At 42.0% G+C, this 19,163-nt stretch overlaps 4 protein-coding genes and 1 non-coding gene across 8 annotated transcripts; 1 reads left to right on the plus strand and 4 right to left on the minus strand.

Moving 5' to 3' along the window:
- Positions 1-353: 353 nt before the first annotated feature.
- Positions 354-2,574, minus strand: nrm (nurim). Of its 2 annotated transcripts, none has more exons than XM_088405403.1 (4): positions 2,272-2,574; positions 1,277-1,470; positions 1,029-1,184; positions 354-940 (listed from the first exon to the last, which is right to left on the minus strand). In XM_088405403.1, exons 1-4 carry the CDS (start codon positions 2,426-2,428, stop codon positions 626-628), a joined length of 822 nt encoding a protein of 273 aa, XP_088261529.1. In that variant the 5' UTR covers positions 2,429-2,574; the 3' UTR covers positions 354-625. The 2 variants fall into 2 exon arrangements, with proteins under 2 accessions (XP_088261529.1, XP_088261527.1); XM_088405401.1 differs by having other exon boundaries at positions 1,029-1,205; positions 2,272-2,500.
- On the minus strand, positions 1,996-2,068 carry trnak-cuu (transfer RNA lysine (anticodon CUU)). Its single transcript has one exon. It is a non-coding gene; the product is annotated as a tRNA-Lys (tRNA).
- Positions 2,575-2,730: 156 nt separating the features above from the next.
- On the minus strand, positions 2,731-7,946 carry limd1b (LIM domains containing 1b). 2 transcript variants are annotated; one of them, XM_088405405.1, is made up of 7 exons: positions 7,859-7,946; positions 4,504-4,605; positions 4,034-4,101; positions 3,469-3,531; positions 3,258-3,391; positions 3,088-3,139; positions 2,731-3,006 (listed from the first exon to the last, which is right to left on the minus strand). In XM_088405405.1, the coding sequence occupies exons 2-7, from the start codon at positions 4,547-4,549 to the stop codon at positions 2,923-2,925; spliced, it is 447 nt and encodes a 148-aa protein (XP_088261531.1). In that variant the 5' UTR covers positions 4,550-4,605; positions 7,859-7,946; the 3' UTR covers positions 2,731-2,922. The 2 variants fall into 2 exon arrangements, with proteins under 2 accessions (XP_088261531.1, XP_088261530.1); XM_088405404.1 differs by lacking the exon at positions 7,859-7,946 and adding an exon at positions 4,752-4,806 and having other exon boundaries at positions 3,258-3,388.
- Positions 7,532-16,605, plus strand: cdcp1b (CUB domain containing protein 1b). 2 transcript variants are annotated; one of them, XM_088405399.1, is made up of 13 exons: positions 7,532-8,124; positions 9,628-9,852; positions 10,501-10,842; positions 11,216-11,431; positions 11,640-11,987; positions 12,089-12,304; positions 12,460-12,816; positions 13,038-13,397; positions 13,613-13,810; positions 13,899-14,258; positions 14,590-14,946; positions 15,029-15,110; positions 15,799-16,605. In XM_088405399.1, the coding sequence occupies exons 1-13, from the start codon at positions 8,064-8,066 to the stop codon at positions 16,295-16,297; spliced, it is 3,621 nt and encodes a 1,206-aa protein (XP_088261525.1). In that variant the 5' UTR covers positions 7,532-8,063; the 3' UTR covers positions 16,298-16,605. The 2 variants fall into 2 exon arrangements, with proteins under 2 accessions (XP_088261525.1, XP_088261526.1); XM_088405400.1 differs by having other exon boundaries at positions 7,532-7,899.
- A 353-nt stretch (positions 16,606-16,958) lies between these two features.
- Positions 16,959-18,932, minus strand: LOC148406152 (tetranectin-like). Its single transcript, XM_088405045.1, has 3 exons — positions 18,790-18,932; positions 18,611-18,703; positions 16,959-17,973 (listed from the first exon to the last, which is right to left on the minus strand). The coding sequence occupies exons 1-3, from the start codon at positions 18,884-18,886 to the stop codon at positions 17,567-17,569; spliced, it is 597 nt and encodes a 198-aa protein (XP_088261171.1). The 5' UTR covers positions 18,887-18,932; the 3' UTR covers positions 16,959-17,566.
- Positions 18,933-19,163: the final 231 nt, after the last annotated feature.

The following is a 19,163-nucleotide window of genomic DNA, read 5'->3' on the forward strand; positions in this document are numbered from 1 at the left end:
GTCTCATCCCTCTGTCTAATTGGAAGAGATCGAGGATGGAGGAGGTCGAGGGGGGGCACATCTGAAGGAGTAACTGGCGGAAAGGATCAGGATCAGCCCATTGTGAATATGAATATCTATGACCATTACCCACAACTATAAATATTTATAGCAGTTTTGACAACGAGCCACTCATCAATGTGTTGTACACTAGATATTATATTATATACCATGCATTACACGCATCTTGATATATACATATATATATATATATATATATATATATATATATATATATATATATATATATATATATATATATATATATATATAGAGAGAGAGAGAGAGAGAGAGAAAAATGAATATTCAGAGAATTGAATTTGTGTCAGTAGCTTTTAATCAATAATAACAATGACGACTAAGTTAAATATTTAAAAAAGATGTTCAAACCACACTATCCAAAAATATTCAGCAAATCTATAATTGCAAAAAAGAGTGCTTCTTATTTTTATATGTGAATTGCAATCACATTTCGTAACTGAGCTCTCCTGTTGTTGAACCGCAAATTGATCAAGAAGGTGCAAAGCCTTCAGCTCTAAGACGTTGTTTAAGTATATTGTTAAATCCGCTCACAACAGCATTTCTTTCACTTCTCCTTGTGGTTCCTGTCCAGTCTGGTGGTCGGGGCTTGGGCCCGGTGTTGCTCCGTAAAGAGTTGCACCTTGCTGCTAAGCTGTTTGCAAAGAAAAGCTAAATCCTGTTTGTCCAACGAGTGTGCCAGCACCAAGTAGACCGACATCATTAATGCCAGGAGCAGCCTGTCCAGAGATAAAGTCGGCAGGAGCCACAGCACCACGCCAAGCTCCAAGCACACCGGATGGCGGAAGTGAGAGAGGAAGCGCCGGGCTTGGGATGACTTGTAGGACATGGGGTCCCCCAGACCCAAACACTCGTAATACACCTACGCATAATAGGTATTAATTCTGTGTCAAAAATAATCGGGCAAAATGCGTATTATTTCTTTATAGATATTTCTCATCCGCCTTTACCTGCTTAATTCCCAACAGTTCTGGGTAGTCGTACATCATGAGGATCGTGCAGATAATAGCCCAGCAGAAGAAGTGCACGGTGAAGCAGAGCAGAGGGAACCAGACACTCCAAGGTGCTTGGCGCACTGACCACAGACAGGGGGCGCCAGTGACAGGCTGCCAGCAATGCATGAGAATCTAGTACAAATATAAGACCTTTGTCTGATTACAAAATGGCTGACGGTAGAATCCGGTGTGTGGTGAGGTACCTGGAGGGACAGCGCAGTGGTGAAGCAGTATGCAGTCCTGTTCAAGGAGCCCAGAATCGACTGGCAAGCTTGTTTGACGGGCGCCCATGCGAGCAGACTGTGTTGGACGGTGAATAGAGCCAGCAGGGCTACATCCGCAGCCAGCGATTTGAGGACCGACCTGTCCCGTAGGGCCTCCGACCATGGTATGGAGTCTTATGAGGTGAACAAACGGATAAAATGACTTTCAATGGCTTTGATGATTGGCTTAGCCTGGACTCCCATAATGCAAAAGTCTTCAAAAGTCACTCTAAGTATGGCATAATACATATTCCCATTTCAATTTCATAAATATATAAACATACAGCGTACTTACTTTTGCAACTATCAGATTTTTACAATTTTTGCACATAATAAATGTATTTTTTTTTTTATGTATGTAAAGTATATATACATATTTGACGGTTATTTGACGATATTATGAGTACTTTCTAGGATCTTTTATCAACAGTGACACTTTAAATTAACCATGATTAGTCTAAAATATTCAAAATAAAATTTTGATTTAAAATGGAACAGTTTTAATTTGTTGAATATATGTATGTATACATTTATGTATGATGTGTGTGTGTTATGTTTGCGTGTAGGATTCTACGTTAGTTATTGTATTGACATACTCTTTTACGCCATAAAAACAAAGGGATGATGCGAATCGAAAAAAAAAAAGAAAAAAAACGATTCGCCCAACGTGGGGCTCGAACCCACGACCCTGAGATTAAGAGTCTCATGCTCTACCGACTGAGCTAGCCGGGCGATACAACAGCCGGGCGTCCACACAAAATTTAAGCGCTGCTATTATCTTGAGTAAACTTATAAAATGTAAACTTGCAATGTCGAGCATGCCATGCTAAATTAATGTCAATAAGTACGTAACAAATGAGTCGCGCACACTTCTAACTGGAAAACGTTGCACTCCTAAAAGTACGTAAGGCTGCCAAAGACAGGGAAGTTTTTACCTTGACAGAGTGTTGTTTCTCCGGTGATGTTATGGTAAATGGCTCGAAATGACACAAATCGAATAAAATCAGCACCGGATATGATAACAAAAGCAAAGTTGAGCAAGGTCGCTGTGCACAGAGCACAGGAACGGAGCGTGATTGACGCCATTTCCATCACGCTATATTATCTTCATTCCCACACTGCTGCCTTCCGGGATGGTAGCATGTGTGATTTGAAAATAGTGGCGCAGAGGGGCGCTATAGCTAGGTTATAGTCAGCGCCATATATAGAGCGAGTCTGGCCAACTTCAGATCTGGCAGTTTCTCGTCGTTACGGATGTTGATTGGCTGAAAGTAGTGACATGAGTTCATCCGGAGCCATCTTGCCGCCCAGCATTGACTGTCGCCGGTGCTTAATTAAACTGCTATCTGCGAGTCTCATAATGGGGGGAAAAAATAAATACATACATTGGGAAAAATACTTCAAAACTGTAATGCATTATTGATCACTTATTACCGTCATTCCAAAGTAATTAGTTACAAAGACAAGGCACACAGATCCAAGAAAAAAGACAAATAACACCATACCACACTTATTTGCACCGGACGTACTGAGCAAAATTGAGATAATGCATAATATTATATAATTTACTTTAAAGACAACAATCTTCAAACAAAGTCAACGTTGCATCCGTAGCACTCGGCGTGGTAGTTTTTGTCAAATGAAACCACTCGAATAGACTCTGTGCAACCCTGGAAACAACGATAGAAAGCTGTTAACATAATTAATATAACTGATCCAGAATTGTGAAAAATGACTCAGTGGAGGCCCACCTCAGTTGGTAGTATGGGCTTATTGCAAGCAGCGCAGCGGGGAGCCTGCATCCTGAAACCACCAACAACACTTTCATGTTAAACCTGCCCTGCAGCTCCTGGCTTAATTGTTTGTCTCCATAACTGGGTGTGACTCATTCAGCCAGATAGTCAATAGCGAATATGCTTACTTGTGATAGTCGTTGACACAGTAAACCTTCTTGTCCGTGCCCAGAGTGAAGGGCACATCCTCCAGGCTCTTTCTACACACAGTACAGCGGAAACAGGCTGAGTGGTACGACTTCCCGTGAGCCTGTAGGACCTGCTGGAGCACACACACACAGTTCTGCACAATTAATCCAACATACATTTACAGGCACATAAATATGCGGTATAACATACCATATCCACGATTAACTGACCACAGCCATAACACGCTTCAGGGGGTGGATGAACTCCTGAATACTGCATATAAAAGGCAACTGAGTAGCTGAGTCATTGTTAGGATAATATATAATGTATATATTTTTATGCAATGTGCACACAAGGATAATATTGCTGGTACTCTTTCATTCAAGCATAAAATGGTCACTAAAATAACTTGACAAGCCACACATCTTCTGGGAGAATGTCCTTTGGATAAATGTGACAAAACTGGAGCTAATTGGCAAGTCAAATGAGCACTATTTTTACAGATGTAAAACATGAAGCATATGAAAAAAAAAGGAACACTGCGCTTATTGTGATAAATGGAAGAAGCTTGCTTTTTGTCCCCGACTGTTTTGCTGTTACAGAATCTTGAATCTGTGCATAGAATATCAGCTCGGTCTCAGACACAGGACATTTGCTGTCTTTCAACAAGGATAATGGCTAAAAATTCATAGCTAATACACCCGGTGATTTTTATTTATTTATTTATCATAACTGAAGGATATCAACAATTTTGTCTGCATGTGTGTCTACCTACCAAAAAATCCTCCTCACAATAAATAATTCCAGCTACGGTATAGAATGGCTTTCCTTGAAGAGTTTTACCTGATGGGAAAAAAATCCACTTAGTACTAAATTAAAGGGAATGTGAGAAGGGTTGTGTTTCGTTTGATGTCATTTATTCTGACATAACATGACAATGTATGACTACTTAGAGGTAACCCAAGTAAGACAGTTATATTGCCTATAAACACATATGTAATGGCCACAAAATTAGGTACACTTGCATTACACAATGAGATTACAAAAGCAATTGAACATAATCTATACTAATTAGATGTTCAGAATGGTGTAGAACTGAAACAACATTTAAAGATGTGTCAGTAGAAAAAAATGGAGATTGACTTTCCAAACATATTGTATATACACAAGAGGGTAAAATAAAATTAGACAGCATCATCTTTCTGCACATTATATGACACATTCTTTTTTTTTTGGTCAACTTACTACAAACACTGCATGTGAAACAAGTTTCATGGAATAGTTGTCCCATGGCCTGGCAAGCTTTTTCCGCACCATGCACCACTTTACTGCATTTTGTACAATGACCTGCAAACAATGCACACAAAAAGACACATTCATTCACTGAATGAGTAATGGGGTTCAGCAAAACAAGTCACGCAGGCTGGTCAAAAGAGTGGAGAAAAATAAAATCCAATGGAGAGTTGAATCATAGAACCGTAGTTGCATCTTACCAAAATAAAACTTTGAACCACCACTGCTGTCTATTTCCTCCTTTTCCATGTTGCCTTTCCTTTCAGACCCGTCTCACAGTCCAGTCAGGGGGTTTAATTTTGCACGGCTGTAAGGAGAGCTGCCTCCTGCGATTATGACTGGTGCATTTGGTACTGTTGGTCTGACTGGCAGGGAAGGTGGGGGGCACAGGGGTTAACCCCCCCAACCCCCACCACTACTACCACCATTCTCTTCTAAGGTAGTGAGCTGAGAGGGCATGTAGTATAATTTTACAGACACGTTTGTCACATTCATATACTACTGCTTAGTAATGTGGATTAATGTCAGAATCACATGGCATAAATTATCACTATAATCAACACAACAACTGGATTTCATTAATAATTTATGTAGTTCATCTTATGAAAATCAGGTTTCATTCGAATGTCCTTGGTTAGCAAGAAAAAGCGTAGTCAATGTCGTCAAAAGAAAACAGTCTTTATTTTTTCATTTCAACAAGCATACAGTAGCCTACAGGCTAACAAAAAGCAATTTACAAAGGATCATTCCTTCATGCAACAATACAATATGGCAGCGGTATCATTACCCCTAGGGGTACAGGAGATTTTGACAGGGCATCTGCATGAATCAACAAACCGAATTTAATGAAATTTGATGTGAAAGGAGCAGTAAAAAAAAAAAAAAAAAAAAAAAAAAAAGGTTCTTTTCAAATTAAGAACAAACTAATTGGAACGGGAAGCAACTTTTTGCCAACTTGTAATACATTGATTCTCAAAACATCCCATGCCTTTAGTTTAGGTTTTGCACAAATGCACACTCATTAGTGATGCAATTTTCCGGCAGGTTTGTCAGAAATAAAACAGATAATGTGACACGATCTATCTGTTGGAGATGCTAAATAAAATGCACCTGGACATACCACTACAAATGTAGTTCAGAGGTCTATCAAATAAGACATGGATGACACAGTACCCTGTACCACTGCAATTTGTTGTAATGTCCAACAATTGAATCAAAAGTGATTGTGATCTGAAGCCACATTATCTATACAATCAGTGACGGATTGCATTTTACTCGACAGCAAGCTACACTTCTAAAAGTCCTGTGTGACTGCCCTCATGTGGAATGTTCAAGCTCCAGCGTTGGTCCCGCCCATGTGCAGTAATTCACAATTTACGACCTGTATGAGATACAGTACGTTTCCAACTTTTCCAATTCTTCGTGTTATTCTCTGGAGCCATCTCAGCTGCAGATGAGCAATCGTCTCCCGTCGGAAGTGTGGGAAACATTTGCCATGAAACCTTAGGCCTTGGTATGAAAACATGTCAACTCGCGGCCCTCACAAGTACATGTGTGCTTGTCCCACTTTTACACTAGCATGAGAGGGGAGGGATTTGTGACAGCTGCTGATTCCTCACTGAGCTCCCTTGTTTGCAGGCGCAACATTTGTAGCCACCACAACGCCCACTCTGCATGCTGTCAGACTGGTTCAACAAAAACATCAATGGTCTTTGTGATCGTTTTGTGCGTCGGTGTGGATTTGGGGAAAGTTGTGACCGTTGCAGTGTCATTTAAAAGGCAAATTTGTCGTGACAAAAACTGTCAAAGACACATTCGGTATAAAAAGACCATTATCAAGTCGGGATCATATAGGTGTGCTTATACAGTATAGACAGTGCGCTACGTGTGTTGAATAGTCTTGCCCTAAGGTATGCTTCTGTTCAGGAATGTCTCCGTTATGTGGCATGTGGAGGCAGGAGGAAGCCTCGGCAATGCTGGGAGGGAAATTTATTCATCAGGCTTACTAGCTAGTATCAAGCATATTAAACACTATCAAGTAAAATATTCTTCATAAGTCAAAAAAGCCAATTCTGGTCCTTAAATAAATGCCTCAATAAACTGATGTACATGCTGTTTCGCTAAAAATTACATGACCCTTACTTTTTGCTGTAACGGTGTAGTGTAATGCATTACACACAAAAATGAGTATTATTTTATTCGGTTCAAATGAGAGTAACGCAATGCATTACAATGAATTTTTAAACTGATCAGGAGAAACAGTAACGGCCTTATTTTGTTTTCCCGGAGTACAAAATTAATGAAGTGTCAGTTGTACTATTTGAATATGCAAACAGATCATCTTAGCTCGGTAGTTGTGATGCCTTCATGCATCGTGTAAAACACAAGATATCACTTGTACTGTACGTACACACGCCTTGGCACACACTGTGTGTCACTGCTGTTTTGTACCTTTGTTCCTTCGATCTTTAATGTCCAAACACACTTATAGCGAAGCCAAAAAAAGAGCAACTTTGAACAGTACAACTACATATTGCTACAATATATGATGAAATATTGCCATAATGCTAAATGTTATCAGTTTGATGTCACATAGTTGTAACACAGGAATGTTTCTCATCCCACTTGGATTTTTTTTTTTTTTTGGATGCTTTGCTTCTGTTGGCTAATATTATGCTGAATTGTGATTAAAAACAAGGGTTGTTATTGGCTGGGGGAATATGAATTAATCATCCATCCACTTGATCCATTTGAGAAGGTGACTATTTTGCTACTTGCCTTTGACTGAAAATGACATCTGCTCAATGGTCAGGTCAATCACCAATCACGGTTCTCCTACTTTATGAACTTGGTCATGCGGCAGTCTCAAGTTAGCCGTGATTGGTCGTTTCCTGAACACTAAACAACTGTGACGTCAATTTCAGTGGACGGCAAGTGGCAAAATGGCCGCCCCCCTGAGCTGGGTAAAAATAGGCTAATTTTTCTGCTTAATTAAAAATCCCACGACAGAATACTATGTGGACTAGTGGGGACGAGTAGAACAGATTTATTTATTTTATTACTTTTCTTACAAAAAGCACTGTTACTTTTATCACTTTTAAGTGTCTGTATGGAGTGCGCGTACGCGTGAGCGTGCACGCGCGTGCAACCGCCTCATCTTCCACACCCCGCGTGTGTGTTCGCGCAGAGACAAGCATCCCAGGCATATTTCAGAGCTTATAAATAGGACAACCATTGTGCCACGCACCGCACAAGAAGGGAAGAGTTCTTTACTCGCTGTTGCGTTTTAGTCGGAGCGTGAGCTCACCTGTCAGGTTTGAACACGCGGACCACGCCCCTGCTGCTCAGGTAAGCAGGAAGTGGCTGCCTCGGCGTCAACGCCGTAATGCGGGACCTAGCCAAAATGCGTCTTTGACACACTAAGACCCGGCTTTATCCCGTTTTTGGGGGAAATTTAAAACATTATCCTGGACGTGTTTTGGAAGTAAGGAAGATCGCTCACTCAAGCGAAAATGCGACTCGACACCTGCGCGCTGCTCGGACTTTTGTTGTTGATTATCCTCGACTCAGCAGGTGAGACTTTATGCGGCGACGAACGAGTGGCTCGTTAAAGTCGTTTTACAACGTGTTTTGCTTAAATGTGTGTGTTTAACCGTTAAACTGGGTCAAGGCGTTTTGTGTCGCGTTTAACGCTTGCAAGTTCAAAGGACTGCTATATTTTTTTGCACAATTGCGGTGGTTGTATCGCATAAAACACGCAGCCAGTCGAATACGAGATCGTGTTCACAGTTATTAGTTTGACACATAGACCTTCCCGTAAAAGGTTTATGAGACATTTATGGCACTTCCTGAGGCTCGAATTGATCATCTTCATTAATAATTGACCTGCAATCTGCTACAGAGCGGTTACTGTCCCTTTGCGGAACAGAAGCTCACTCTTTTAATCCAGGCTTAAAATAATGTATACATGACATTTTAGGAGGTAAATAGTAGCATGGAAATGGAGTGTCTGTAAAAGTTTATATGATGATCTTTAATGTATGCGCAGAATTTACAGTAAAGTGAAAAATGCAAGAAATATCTCAAATACCTATGGAGAGGTCCCATCGTTTAACACATTCCGGTAGTATTGCTACAAACTAATGCTTTTAAGTTCTTATAGCGTTAATAACTTGACTTGGCTATTGTATTTTGCACTTATATCAAACTTTTCACCCCAAGTACTACATACAAAGTACAGAACACTCCCAAGTACCTACATCATGACCTTAATTATTATACATTAAGATTGTAGGTGTACGTTATCATCAAGATAATATTATTGCATTATTTACAGTTTAAACATTAACCAATTTTCTAACTAGAAAAACTCTTTATATTTTATATAAAATATAAGATACAACTATTTAATATAGTACAACAGTGCTACAAAGTTAAATAAAACTGAACTGTACCTAACTCTACCGCAGTGATACTTTTATGTACCGCTAGAGTGTGCTGGTGTACTATTAGTGGTACTTGTGCAGCACCTTGAGGATCTTAGTGTACATAAAGTATATGTTCAACAAAATAAAAAAGTCCCAAATGCCAATAGCAGATAATTTGGGGAAAACCAACAAATTCTAAACTTGGCTACACAGGACTCAATTATTAATGTAGCTTAGAATCGGGTGTGCTGTTTGTTCGTTCGTTGTTTAGGTCAAATATTATTTACATTTAATTGTAGAAGAAAAGTGGGTGTTGCAAAAGTGAAACAAGAATTAAATCAGTTTGGCTTTGTTCTGACCCGCACAACCTTATCAGAACGTTTTTTAGGTGTGCCTGTTCAGTGAAATAAAAAACTAGTTCTAATTCAATCACCTGTTCAACCTTGACCTTGGATTCTTCGCCAGAAATAATAAATACCTTTGTAATGACCGAATATGCGATACAGCTTTTGGATTCAATATCATTATATTGAGCTAAAGGTCTTATAAACGGTCAGACGAGTATGCGTTTCAGCACTGGTAATCTGTTTTGTCATTTCTTGATTTCCCATTCTTGCATCATCTGACTTCATCTGATCCCTTTCCTCAGAATGCATGCAGCTGACTGTCAGGCCTGACAAAGGCTCATCAGTAACAATATCAAATGGCCCGTCCTCGGACGAGTGTACAGTGTGTACATTCGGTGGGGTCAACGACACGCAAACGTTTTGCCATTCGATTCTCGCGCTGGAGCCCGAGAAGGAGGTCGAGCTGCTTTTCGAGTGCCCCCATGCCATAGAACAGTCGTACGCGGTCACCATCGATCAACTCATTGGTGAGTTAACGTCCGTACTTCTAATATTAACTTGCTCTGCAAAGTTTTGTTTTGGTTTGGTCATGCAAATTCATAGATTTCCATATATTGCACTTTAGTCACCAACAGCCAATGTTCTACATGTTTTTCAGTGTTTCTCTTTCAAACACACCTGATTAAAATGATTAGGATTATTTTCAACCTCCTGCAGATTTAGATGATTGGCAGATCATCGTCACAAAAAAATAAAAGCCCAAAGTGTTCTGTCATTGAATGCATGATTGTTACCGGCAGCCAAAACCAGTATTGCATCTACTTATTGATATTTGACTTCAATCATTAATGACGTAAAAGCTGTAAAAACTACCGAAAAAATATTTAGTGGGCTGCTAACAAATGGTTGGTTTCAATGTGTTTGAAATGGAACTTCAGTAAATGCTACATTTGTAATTTGTTGCATAATTCTGTGAACATTTGGTTTGCCTTTAAACCTGAAGATTGCAGTTTAACTGTAACAGTAGCACCATGTTGTGGGAAGGGAATACAAATGATGCACTAATAGAATGACAAGGCATTTTTACATTTCAGTAGGCGACTACATGCTGTTCTTTTTTTTTTTTTGTTGAATAATAAATGCGTGCATCTTTTCTTGTCTTCATTGTCATGCAGAATGCACAAAGGACACCTGCCACCCTTCTACAGTGGAAACTCAGCCCTCCCTCCTCATTGAGTTCCCCAGAACATTCATCTGGACGATCAAGGCGCCTGAAAAGACAGTTGTGGGTTTGGATGTCCTCGGAGAGGGACTGCGGGAAACGTCACAGCCGTGCAATAATGGATATCAGTATTCAGTGACCACATTTGAAGAGGGCAGCAGAGCAGACACCCGCTACTGCAAAGCTGGCTCTGTGACCCATTTAGACCTGCTCGATCAAGCTGCCGTGTCTCTGCAAGTTACACCGAAGACGCAGGTGGAATCTGTGGTCTTCCAGGCCTCTGCTGGACCATTAAGTAAGAATATATCGTATTTTTTTTAAATGTTTTTTTTAAGTGCTTGTTAAAGCGGGGAGAGCTGCATAACTGTTTGTTTTTGACCTCTCTCTCCTACATCACACCTGATTCAATTAATTAGCTCCGCAGAAGCAATTACTTTAGTCACGTACTCAAGCTACTCAAGTAATTGAGTAATTTAGTACATACAGTAACTACGTTATCTAAGTGCTTGATGCATTTTTAGACACACGTTTATGTACAATATTCTATTCTCTCATAATGACATATTTAATCTAATTCTTGGATTAGATATTGTATGCATACCTAACTGAAATGCAAACACAATGCCTTTTTGATAAATACTTGGTTGTGGTCCCACCTTCGATTTTAGAAGGCAGAACGGTGGTCGTCACCGTCGATTCCAGCACGACTGTGACGGTCAGCAGGTTCTCGCAGGAACCACAATGCGAGCTGTGTTCCGGTGTCGACTCAGACCGCACCTGTACCCAGACCGGGAAGACGCTGACTAATGTCCAAAGTCTTGCGCTGGAGTTCAGCTGCCTTAAACCTCAGGATGCATTTAGTGTAGAGGTGATGAAGACAATAGGTAAGTGCTTTGGATGGAGCCGATACTGTGTACAATACACAACAATAAAATGCTGTTTGCAGACCCGGTAGTCTAACTAGTTCAATGGCATGATGTTTTGGTTATTATTGCATTTCGGTAAAATGACTTAAACAGCAAATCCACCCGTTTGCAAACTTGGGAGTCAGCCATTTTACCACGAGAAGTTCATCTTTTGTTTCTTTCTCAGAATGTACCAAGAGCTCCTGCACACCTGCTGCAGGAGAACTCGATCCAAACGTCTGGAAGGACTTCAAAAGAACCCTGAAATGGGACATTAATGTGCCCGAGAGGACCGTCTTGACCTTGGAGCTGCCTACTGACAACCTGAAGCCGATTGCCTCGCAAGACAAATGTCAAGGCCTACAGTTCTCTGTGAGCACAACAAAAAGCAATGGGCAGCTAAAGACCAGCACCTACTGCAGAGGTGGACAGGTGTCTCGTCTGGATCTCCTGGGGAGGACCGCCGTGACTGTGGAGGCGCCTCAAGGAGAAGAAATGGACAGGACAATTTTCACAGCCAAAGCAGCACCCAGAGGCATATGTCTCTAATTATAATTTTCATCATGCTTATTTATAACCCCTATCATTCGTCAATAATTTCACGTGGCCTATCTTTTATGCTCCCTTTGTCATCAGCTGGCCGAATGCTGTCTGTGACCCCTGATCCGGAAACCATCATCATCATCAGCAGGGACACCGTGGAACCTGACTGCAGCGTGTGTGTGGGCAAACTCCCAAAACAGACATGTAATCCCAAAGTTCTAACCCTGAGAGAATCTCGTAACACCTCTGTGGAGTTCACTTGTCCTAACCCAGAGGAGGTCTTCACTGTAGAGATCAACAGAGAAATTGGTAGGTACATGAAAACACCTACACTGTGTGATTATGTTCACGAACCACAATATTATTTGTGAACTGCTGTTGTACACAGGATGCTCAGTATGTTCAATGTTTATGGAAATAATCTATCACAATTTACCAAGCCTTGTCCTTTCATATCATTCCAGACTGTACAGCGACTTCCTGCTCCGGCGATATAGTCCAGGCGGGGTCCTCACTGTTCCCGGACTTCAGCCGGACCTTCACCTGGGACCTAAAAGTCAGTTCTACTAGGGCCTTCCAGTTGGACTTCCCCGAGCCGGGAATGCAGCAGATCGCCAATGAAGAGACGTGTCCTGATGAACACACATACGTTCTTGTCACGTATTTGCGGACGGGTCCCGCCAAAGTTGGCACCTTCTGCAAAGGAGGTTCTGTCTCGAGTATCCAGGTGCGCTACAAAGGCCGAGTCTCCCTCCGGGTGCCGAGGGACGCAAAATTGGATCCGGTTGACTTTAAACTCAGTGTTGGGCCTGAGACCAGCAGTAAGTGGAACTATTTCATGTTGCTTACCTACGCTGTATTTTGCATTGACGGGGAATTTTTTTTGGTAAAAGTCTGAGGTTGTTCTCTGTGTTACAAATTCGGCTAAATCTATCATTCGGTGTTAGATTTCTCTCTGAAACTTGTATAGGACTTATGCATGTTTTCAATATCCTTCATATACTCTTCATGAACCTCAATATTTCCCCCTTTTTTTCTTCAGTGGTGGCCATTGTGAAAGTCAACCTAACACGAGGCGTCTCTGAAACCACCTTCATCTCTGCCAATTATCCTAACGATTTCCCCGATGATCAGCAAATGCAGTGGGACTTCTCTGTGCCCGGCATGCACAACTACACCGTTCATTTTCACGATCGCACGGCTCCGGAGTGCCTCTTCAAGAACGTGGAAGTGGAGTACAGAAAACAAGACAAGAAGGTGGTCAAAACTGGTCTGGATGACAAGCAGCCGGAGCATCAGCAGGGCGATTTCAAAATGGTGTTGCGGAACTGTGAAACCAACAGGACACTGCAAGGACTTACTTTGAAATACAGCGTGTCCGTTATGAGAAGTGGTCATCCAGGTAAAATACTATATTTTTCTCACACATTCATCATCGAAGCATGGACAAAGCAGTATGTAAAGTCACTGTTTAGAATTGTGAGGCATTAAGTCTTTTTTTTTTTTTTTTTTTTTAAATATGTGGGAATGTAACTTTGTTTGTGCCATATCATTATGATATAAGGACCATACCTCCAAAATGCCATTCTATAATGGAATTTTCTCCCCCTTTTCCAGTTCTATGTACAGTTGACCTGACCAAACAGCAAAAAGTGTCCGTACAAATTGAGAAAGTGGGTTCTGATCCCTACTGCGAGATGAGCGTCGATTCAGAGATTTCAAATAAGATAAATGTGGCTGCAGGCAGTAAGGCCAAGCTCTCCTTCCTCGACTGCCCCAATGAAGATGTGCGATTGACAGCCAGTAAATTTATTGGTAAGAGATTTAAAAAAAAAAAAAAAGTATTTCTCTTTTTGTTGTAATATGATGTGATTTTCTAACTATTAATATTCACCGATACCAGCTTGTCAGAATGCAGATTCCTGCTCCGAGACCCTCCTCACCATACCCACGTTGGATCCCTGCCTTCGGATGCCCCTCCACAGCTTTACCTGGCACGTGAACATTCCTCAGGACCGTACCATCGATCTCGTGTCGCCATCGGGAAGTCTTCGGCAGTCGGTGCCAGGCCAGGAGTGCAACGCTACTACTGTCTCCCTACATGTGGAGGAAAGCGAAGGCTTCTCCGTGGGAGATTTCTGCTCCAACGGGAACATCCAGAAGCTTCAGGTGCACGCCAACATCTCCGTCACGGCAACAAGTCGATACTTCAGCAAGAGGAAAGGGCCTTTTCTCAATGTCACCTTTACCAAAGAGATCCCAGGTAACGTTATCCCACGTATCCCTTTTTAAAGTCATGAATGGGCTTTCGTTTATGTTGTGTATTAAAGTTCACATTGGTTTAATGCCATTTCGAAAAAGTTAACCGATGGTTTTCTCGAAACGTACGCCTCCTTTTTCTTCGGATTTCTGTGTCTTCTTTTCCCTTTGGTCCATTGTAATTATGGTAGGTGGCTGTTAGAATCATTACAATGTGACAAATGAACCTGACAGTGGCCTATAAGTAGTCCCACTCATGTTCTTCCACATGAGGGCACTGTTGCACTTGCACACAAAATGGCGGCCTGATTTCTTTTGTTTGTGCCGTTTTCCAGAGACCATTATTTATCAAGTCAGCCCACAAATGTCCTCGCCAACCCTGTTGGCCACTCCTAACTGGCCCAAAGGAATGAGGCCGTCGTCCACAGTGTCCTGGATCGTCTCTTTGCCAAGCCGGTACCAGGCACAGGTCCAGTTTGTCAACGTCAGCCAGCCCAAATGCAATAACCGACACACGGCCATCAAGGTCAAGATGCTGGACTCCGAGGAGGAGATTCTGACTCGCCGGGAGGACGAGAAGACGGACGACAAATTACTGGTGCCTCAGGCCTTCTATCTCAACATGTCCAACTGTATACCAGAGGAGGGAAACTTTGGTGCAGTCACCCAAATCGTTTTAGTGCCAAAGACCAGTGAGAAAATGTTCATTTAAGTCCATTTTGACTGGAAGAATAAACTCAAGACTAATTCATATCTTCTGTTTTGCTTTCACAGACCTCTTAGCCATCCTTCTCGGCATAGCCGCCGCCCTTCTTCTTCTCCTCGTCATCATGGCTTTAGTGTGCTTCTTTGTAAAGTGAGTACATCTGCCTGCAACGGGATTTTGCACTTATAATAAAGTATAAGTGTGTTTGTCACACATTTACCTAGTTTTGAAATCAGAGGCCGGTAAAATCTGTTCAAAAGAGATTGCAAACAAACAAAAAATGCTTGATTTTTAAAAGAGAACTAGAAAATTTGGTACTTTAGACAGAAACTTGAAATCAAATCAGCATTTCACGGGCCACATAACATTTTGTGGGAGGCCGGATCCGGCCCCCGGGCCTTGAGTTTGACACCCGTGTTTTAGAACAATTGTTCAAATGAACACGGTCCATGTGTTCTGATTTCAGACCCTCAACAGTATTTATTTTCAGATTTTTTTTTAATACCGTTATGAAAGCAAACAATTTTGTATCTAATCAAAATGCGATGACCTAACCAGTACCCAAATCAGTTTCAGTAAGGGTGACTACAAAATAAATTCCTCCAGATGGATTTTGTTTGTCCTTTACATATTTTTAACTCCTAAACAATGCCAAATAAACCCGAATCATTAATCAACACAAAGTAATTGGAGTAATAGCGAACTTAAAAACGAAATACTCTTTTATATGATTAATCGATGGAACGATTGATAGAATAATAAAGGTGGTGTTTTTTGGGGGTGGCTCTGGAACATTTGGATTGATTTCAATTTGGATTGGTGGTTTCTTCTGAAACAGGAAAAAGAAAAAAGAGCGCATGAGCAAGGAGGCGTCCGTCTACATCGGCCGCGGGAACATGTTCGGCCCCAGCAAGAGACAGTTCAGCAAAGCGCGCTCAGACAACGACTCCCACGTGTACGCCTCCATAGATGAGACCATGGTGTACGGTCACCTCCTCGGGGACTCCAGCTACGCCGACAGCATGCAAGAGCATTTCAAAGGAATGCAGCTGGACTCCTACCAAACGTTCACGGGGCCCTCGGAGCTGCCCGTCATCAACGAGCCGGAGGCGGAGCCCGAGGTGGACCACTTCAACACCTTCCTGGACCCGTCCCAATCGTTCATCCCGCCCCGTCCGCGCACGCCCATCGACCGGCAGGACAGCCTGGGCTTCCAGGACCGCAGGATGGTGGACAATGAACTCTACACCTTCAGGAACACGGGAGAGTTGAACACCATCCGACTCTCCGGTGCCGACATGGAACCGGAACCGCCGACGTCAGACGAGTACCTGTAGGACTTTAGATGCGGGACCATGACGACGATTTCTGTTACTTCTCAGAGACGGGAACATCCGTGCCTCAGTCTTGCTCAGGGAATTCAGTTGAAACTTTTTTTTTTAAAACCTGAGCTATGTGAGAATGTTCAAACTTCCAGAAGAGGAACTGTGAACTTATTTTTTTAAGCGTTCCTTTTAGATTTTCCAGTCTCTGCCCACCTGGTTTGGATTCGAAGCAGCGAAATGATGTTTTACGTTTTATTTTTTTATGTCATTTTATTTACCTACACTACATTCTTTTACAATAAATTTTAAGGGGGAAACCGCACAGCCTTTATTTGACTGCAGCGCAACTGAGGTTTTCAGTTCTGGACGGCGAGAACAATTTCCACCGCAGAAACGTGGTGTCACATTATAAACATGGAAGGGAAGCGGGAAAGAAGCTGCAGACAGCTGCAGAGAGGCAGCAACGCTTGTCCAAGTTCTTTTTCATATAATTATGAAATCTCAAAACCCCTTTTCGGGCAGCATAGATGATTTATGGCTGCAACATCTGCATTGCAGATTTTTGGAATTTGGGGTTTTGATCTCAGCTTCCAGTTTCGATACCATCATGAGAACAAATCATATCAGAATTACATGAAGGGAAAAGTGAAACCAGGAATTTAATGGTGGACAATGTGCTTTATCATTTTATTTAAATTTCAGGTTAGATCACTTAACGCACATCTATCGGCGTCCGATGGCGAAGAACGAGTTAAAGATGAAAAAAAAAAAGTTAAAACAAGAATATTCTTCAGGCTCAATGTGAGACTTGTCAGTGAAATACAGAATGCAGCATAGTACAGTTATGACAGGCACGTTTAAATAGTTGTGACTTTTTGGCTAGTCACGTCAAGGGTAGCCAGACCCAAATTCTGCGACCACTTCAGTGGGTGCACCTTCTTGCCGAAAGTGCAGTTCCACAAGCAAAATGATAGACATTGAACGAATACCTCGGTTAAAAAAAAAGAGATTTGTATTATAATGTGAGTGTATCGCTAGTGGTATTTTTAAAATGACAGCATATGCAGCTCTCGTTACACTTTTATGCAAGACTGGTTTTAGTGTTTTGTTTGTTACACAAAGAATGGGAATAACAGTCATGCGTCTGACATCGAATCCAGAATGAGTCCAATTGCAGAACCAGACATCTTAAAAAAAAGCCTCTTTTGAAAAAGTAGGTAAAGTGGCATTGCAGCAGAAGTACACACAAAGCAGCTATTTTGGATTACACCGCAAACGTGATCACACCACGTTGAACTGGCAGACGGAGGCCTTCTCATCACGACAGTTCTCGTCAAACCACTTCCCTTTGGCTGCCCCGGAGAGCGCCGCGCAGTTCTGGGACCTGCCGCCGTCCGGCTGACGGGCGCGGCTGTTGGACGTGTCCCAGTTCTTGAACTGGATGCCGGCGCCGGTCTGGTCGGCCCAAGTGTCCTCGGTCACCATGTCGTTGATCCCCAGCCACACCTGCTCATCCCTGCCCACGCTGAGGCGGAGGTATTCTGTCAGGATGTTGTTCTCATCGGCGGATGTCGGGGCGGCCAGAACCCCGCCCAGGGCGTTGCAGTCCTCGCCGGCTGTGTGATACGACTTCTTCACTGGGTCGGCCAAGACGCACTTGCCGTTCATCTTCGTGCCCTTCAAACACACTACACACACAGATGAATTGAATCCATAAAAATTGGATTATTATTTACGTATGATTGTAGTTTTTCCCTCAAAACTGGGTAGGAGAATTCACAAGTCACACTTCCTCAACTTCCAATCAGAACAGTAAAAAAGCGAAGATTTAGATTACATCCAATAGGAAAATATTAGTGTAGTTGTGCACTACTTTTATTTATTTTTTTTTCCAACAGCAGGAGACAACCATTCAAACTTGTGATACTGCAGGTATCAGTAAATTTCCAACTAACTCTCTAATAGGAAAATCACATTTTCCTTTTCAAATTAAGAGCAAATGAACTGGAAAATCAAGCAACTTATCACCAAATTGTGTCATACAGTGACTCCTTTGCAAAACGTGTGTGTGTGTATATATATATATTTTTTAATAAGTTTTATACAGACGCACATTGTCATTAATGACCCAAATGACCGACAAATGCGTCATTAATAACACCGATGATTTCCACAAGGTATCTTCTGTAGTTGCTGAATCAAAAACACCCGAGAGATACCACTAAAAACATAAGTCCAAAGTTTACTTCACATTCACGTGCAAATTCAAGCTCTTTTCTACCAGATTTAGTACTACCCATCAGTGTTCCATTTGATGGTGTTTACCTCTCTGCAAGGCTTGTTCCTCCTTGAGAAGGTTGAGGTCCTGCACGATGCCATCGATCTGTTTCTGTAGCTCCTCAATGGCAGCACTATTGTCTAAATCCAACACAAAGCATCACATAAATAAACCACGATGGCAGAAATGCAACCTGGTCGATGATTAGTATTGCGTGGCAAACTACCTTTTCGTACGGGCTTCTTCTTTGGTGGAGCCTGCTGGAGTGAGCAGTTGACCAGCATCAGGGCGAGCATCAGCACGCACACGCCTTTGAACTCCATGACTGCACTTTGCTAAACTGAGGACGGGCCGACGCGGAGCCTCGCTATTTATCTTGTAACTCTGAACCCTCCCTTCACTCGCTTGTGTGCGCGCATGTGAAAAATGTAGAGATGGTGCAAACCCTCGGTACTGATGACATAACCATGTGCGGTTTTCATAGTATACTAGAAAAATAATACTCATCCTGAGTTAAATAACCTGCGCGAAGAAGACGGGATATTTTTTTCCTGCATGTTGGCCAAAACTTTGCAAAGCGATTCAAATTGAATAATAAAG

Source organism: Hippichthys cyanospilos, chromosome 21, assembly GCF_059441005.1.
Source record: "Hippichthys cyanospilos isolate Australia breed blue-spotted pipefish chromosome 21, RoL_Hcya_1.0, whole genome shotgun sequence".
In the NCBI taxonomy this organism is placed as follows: domain Eukaryota; kingdom Metazoa; phylum Chordata; class Actinopteri; order Syngnathiformes; family Syngnathidae; genus Hippichthys; species Hippichthys cyanospilos.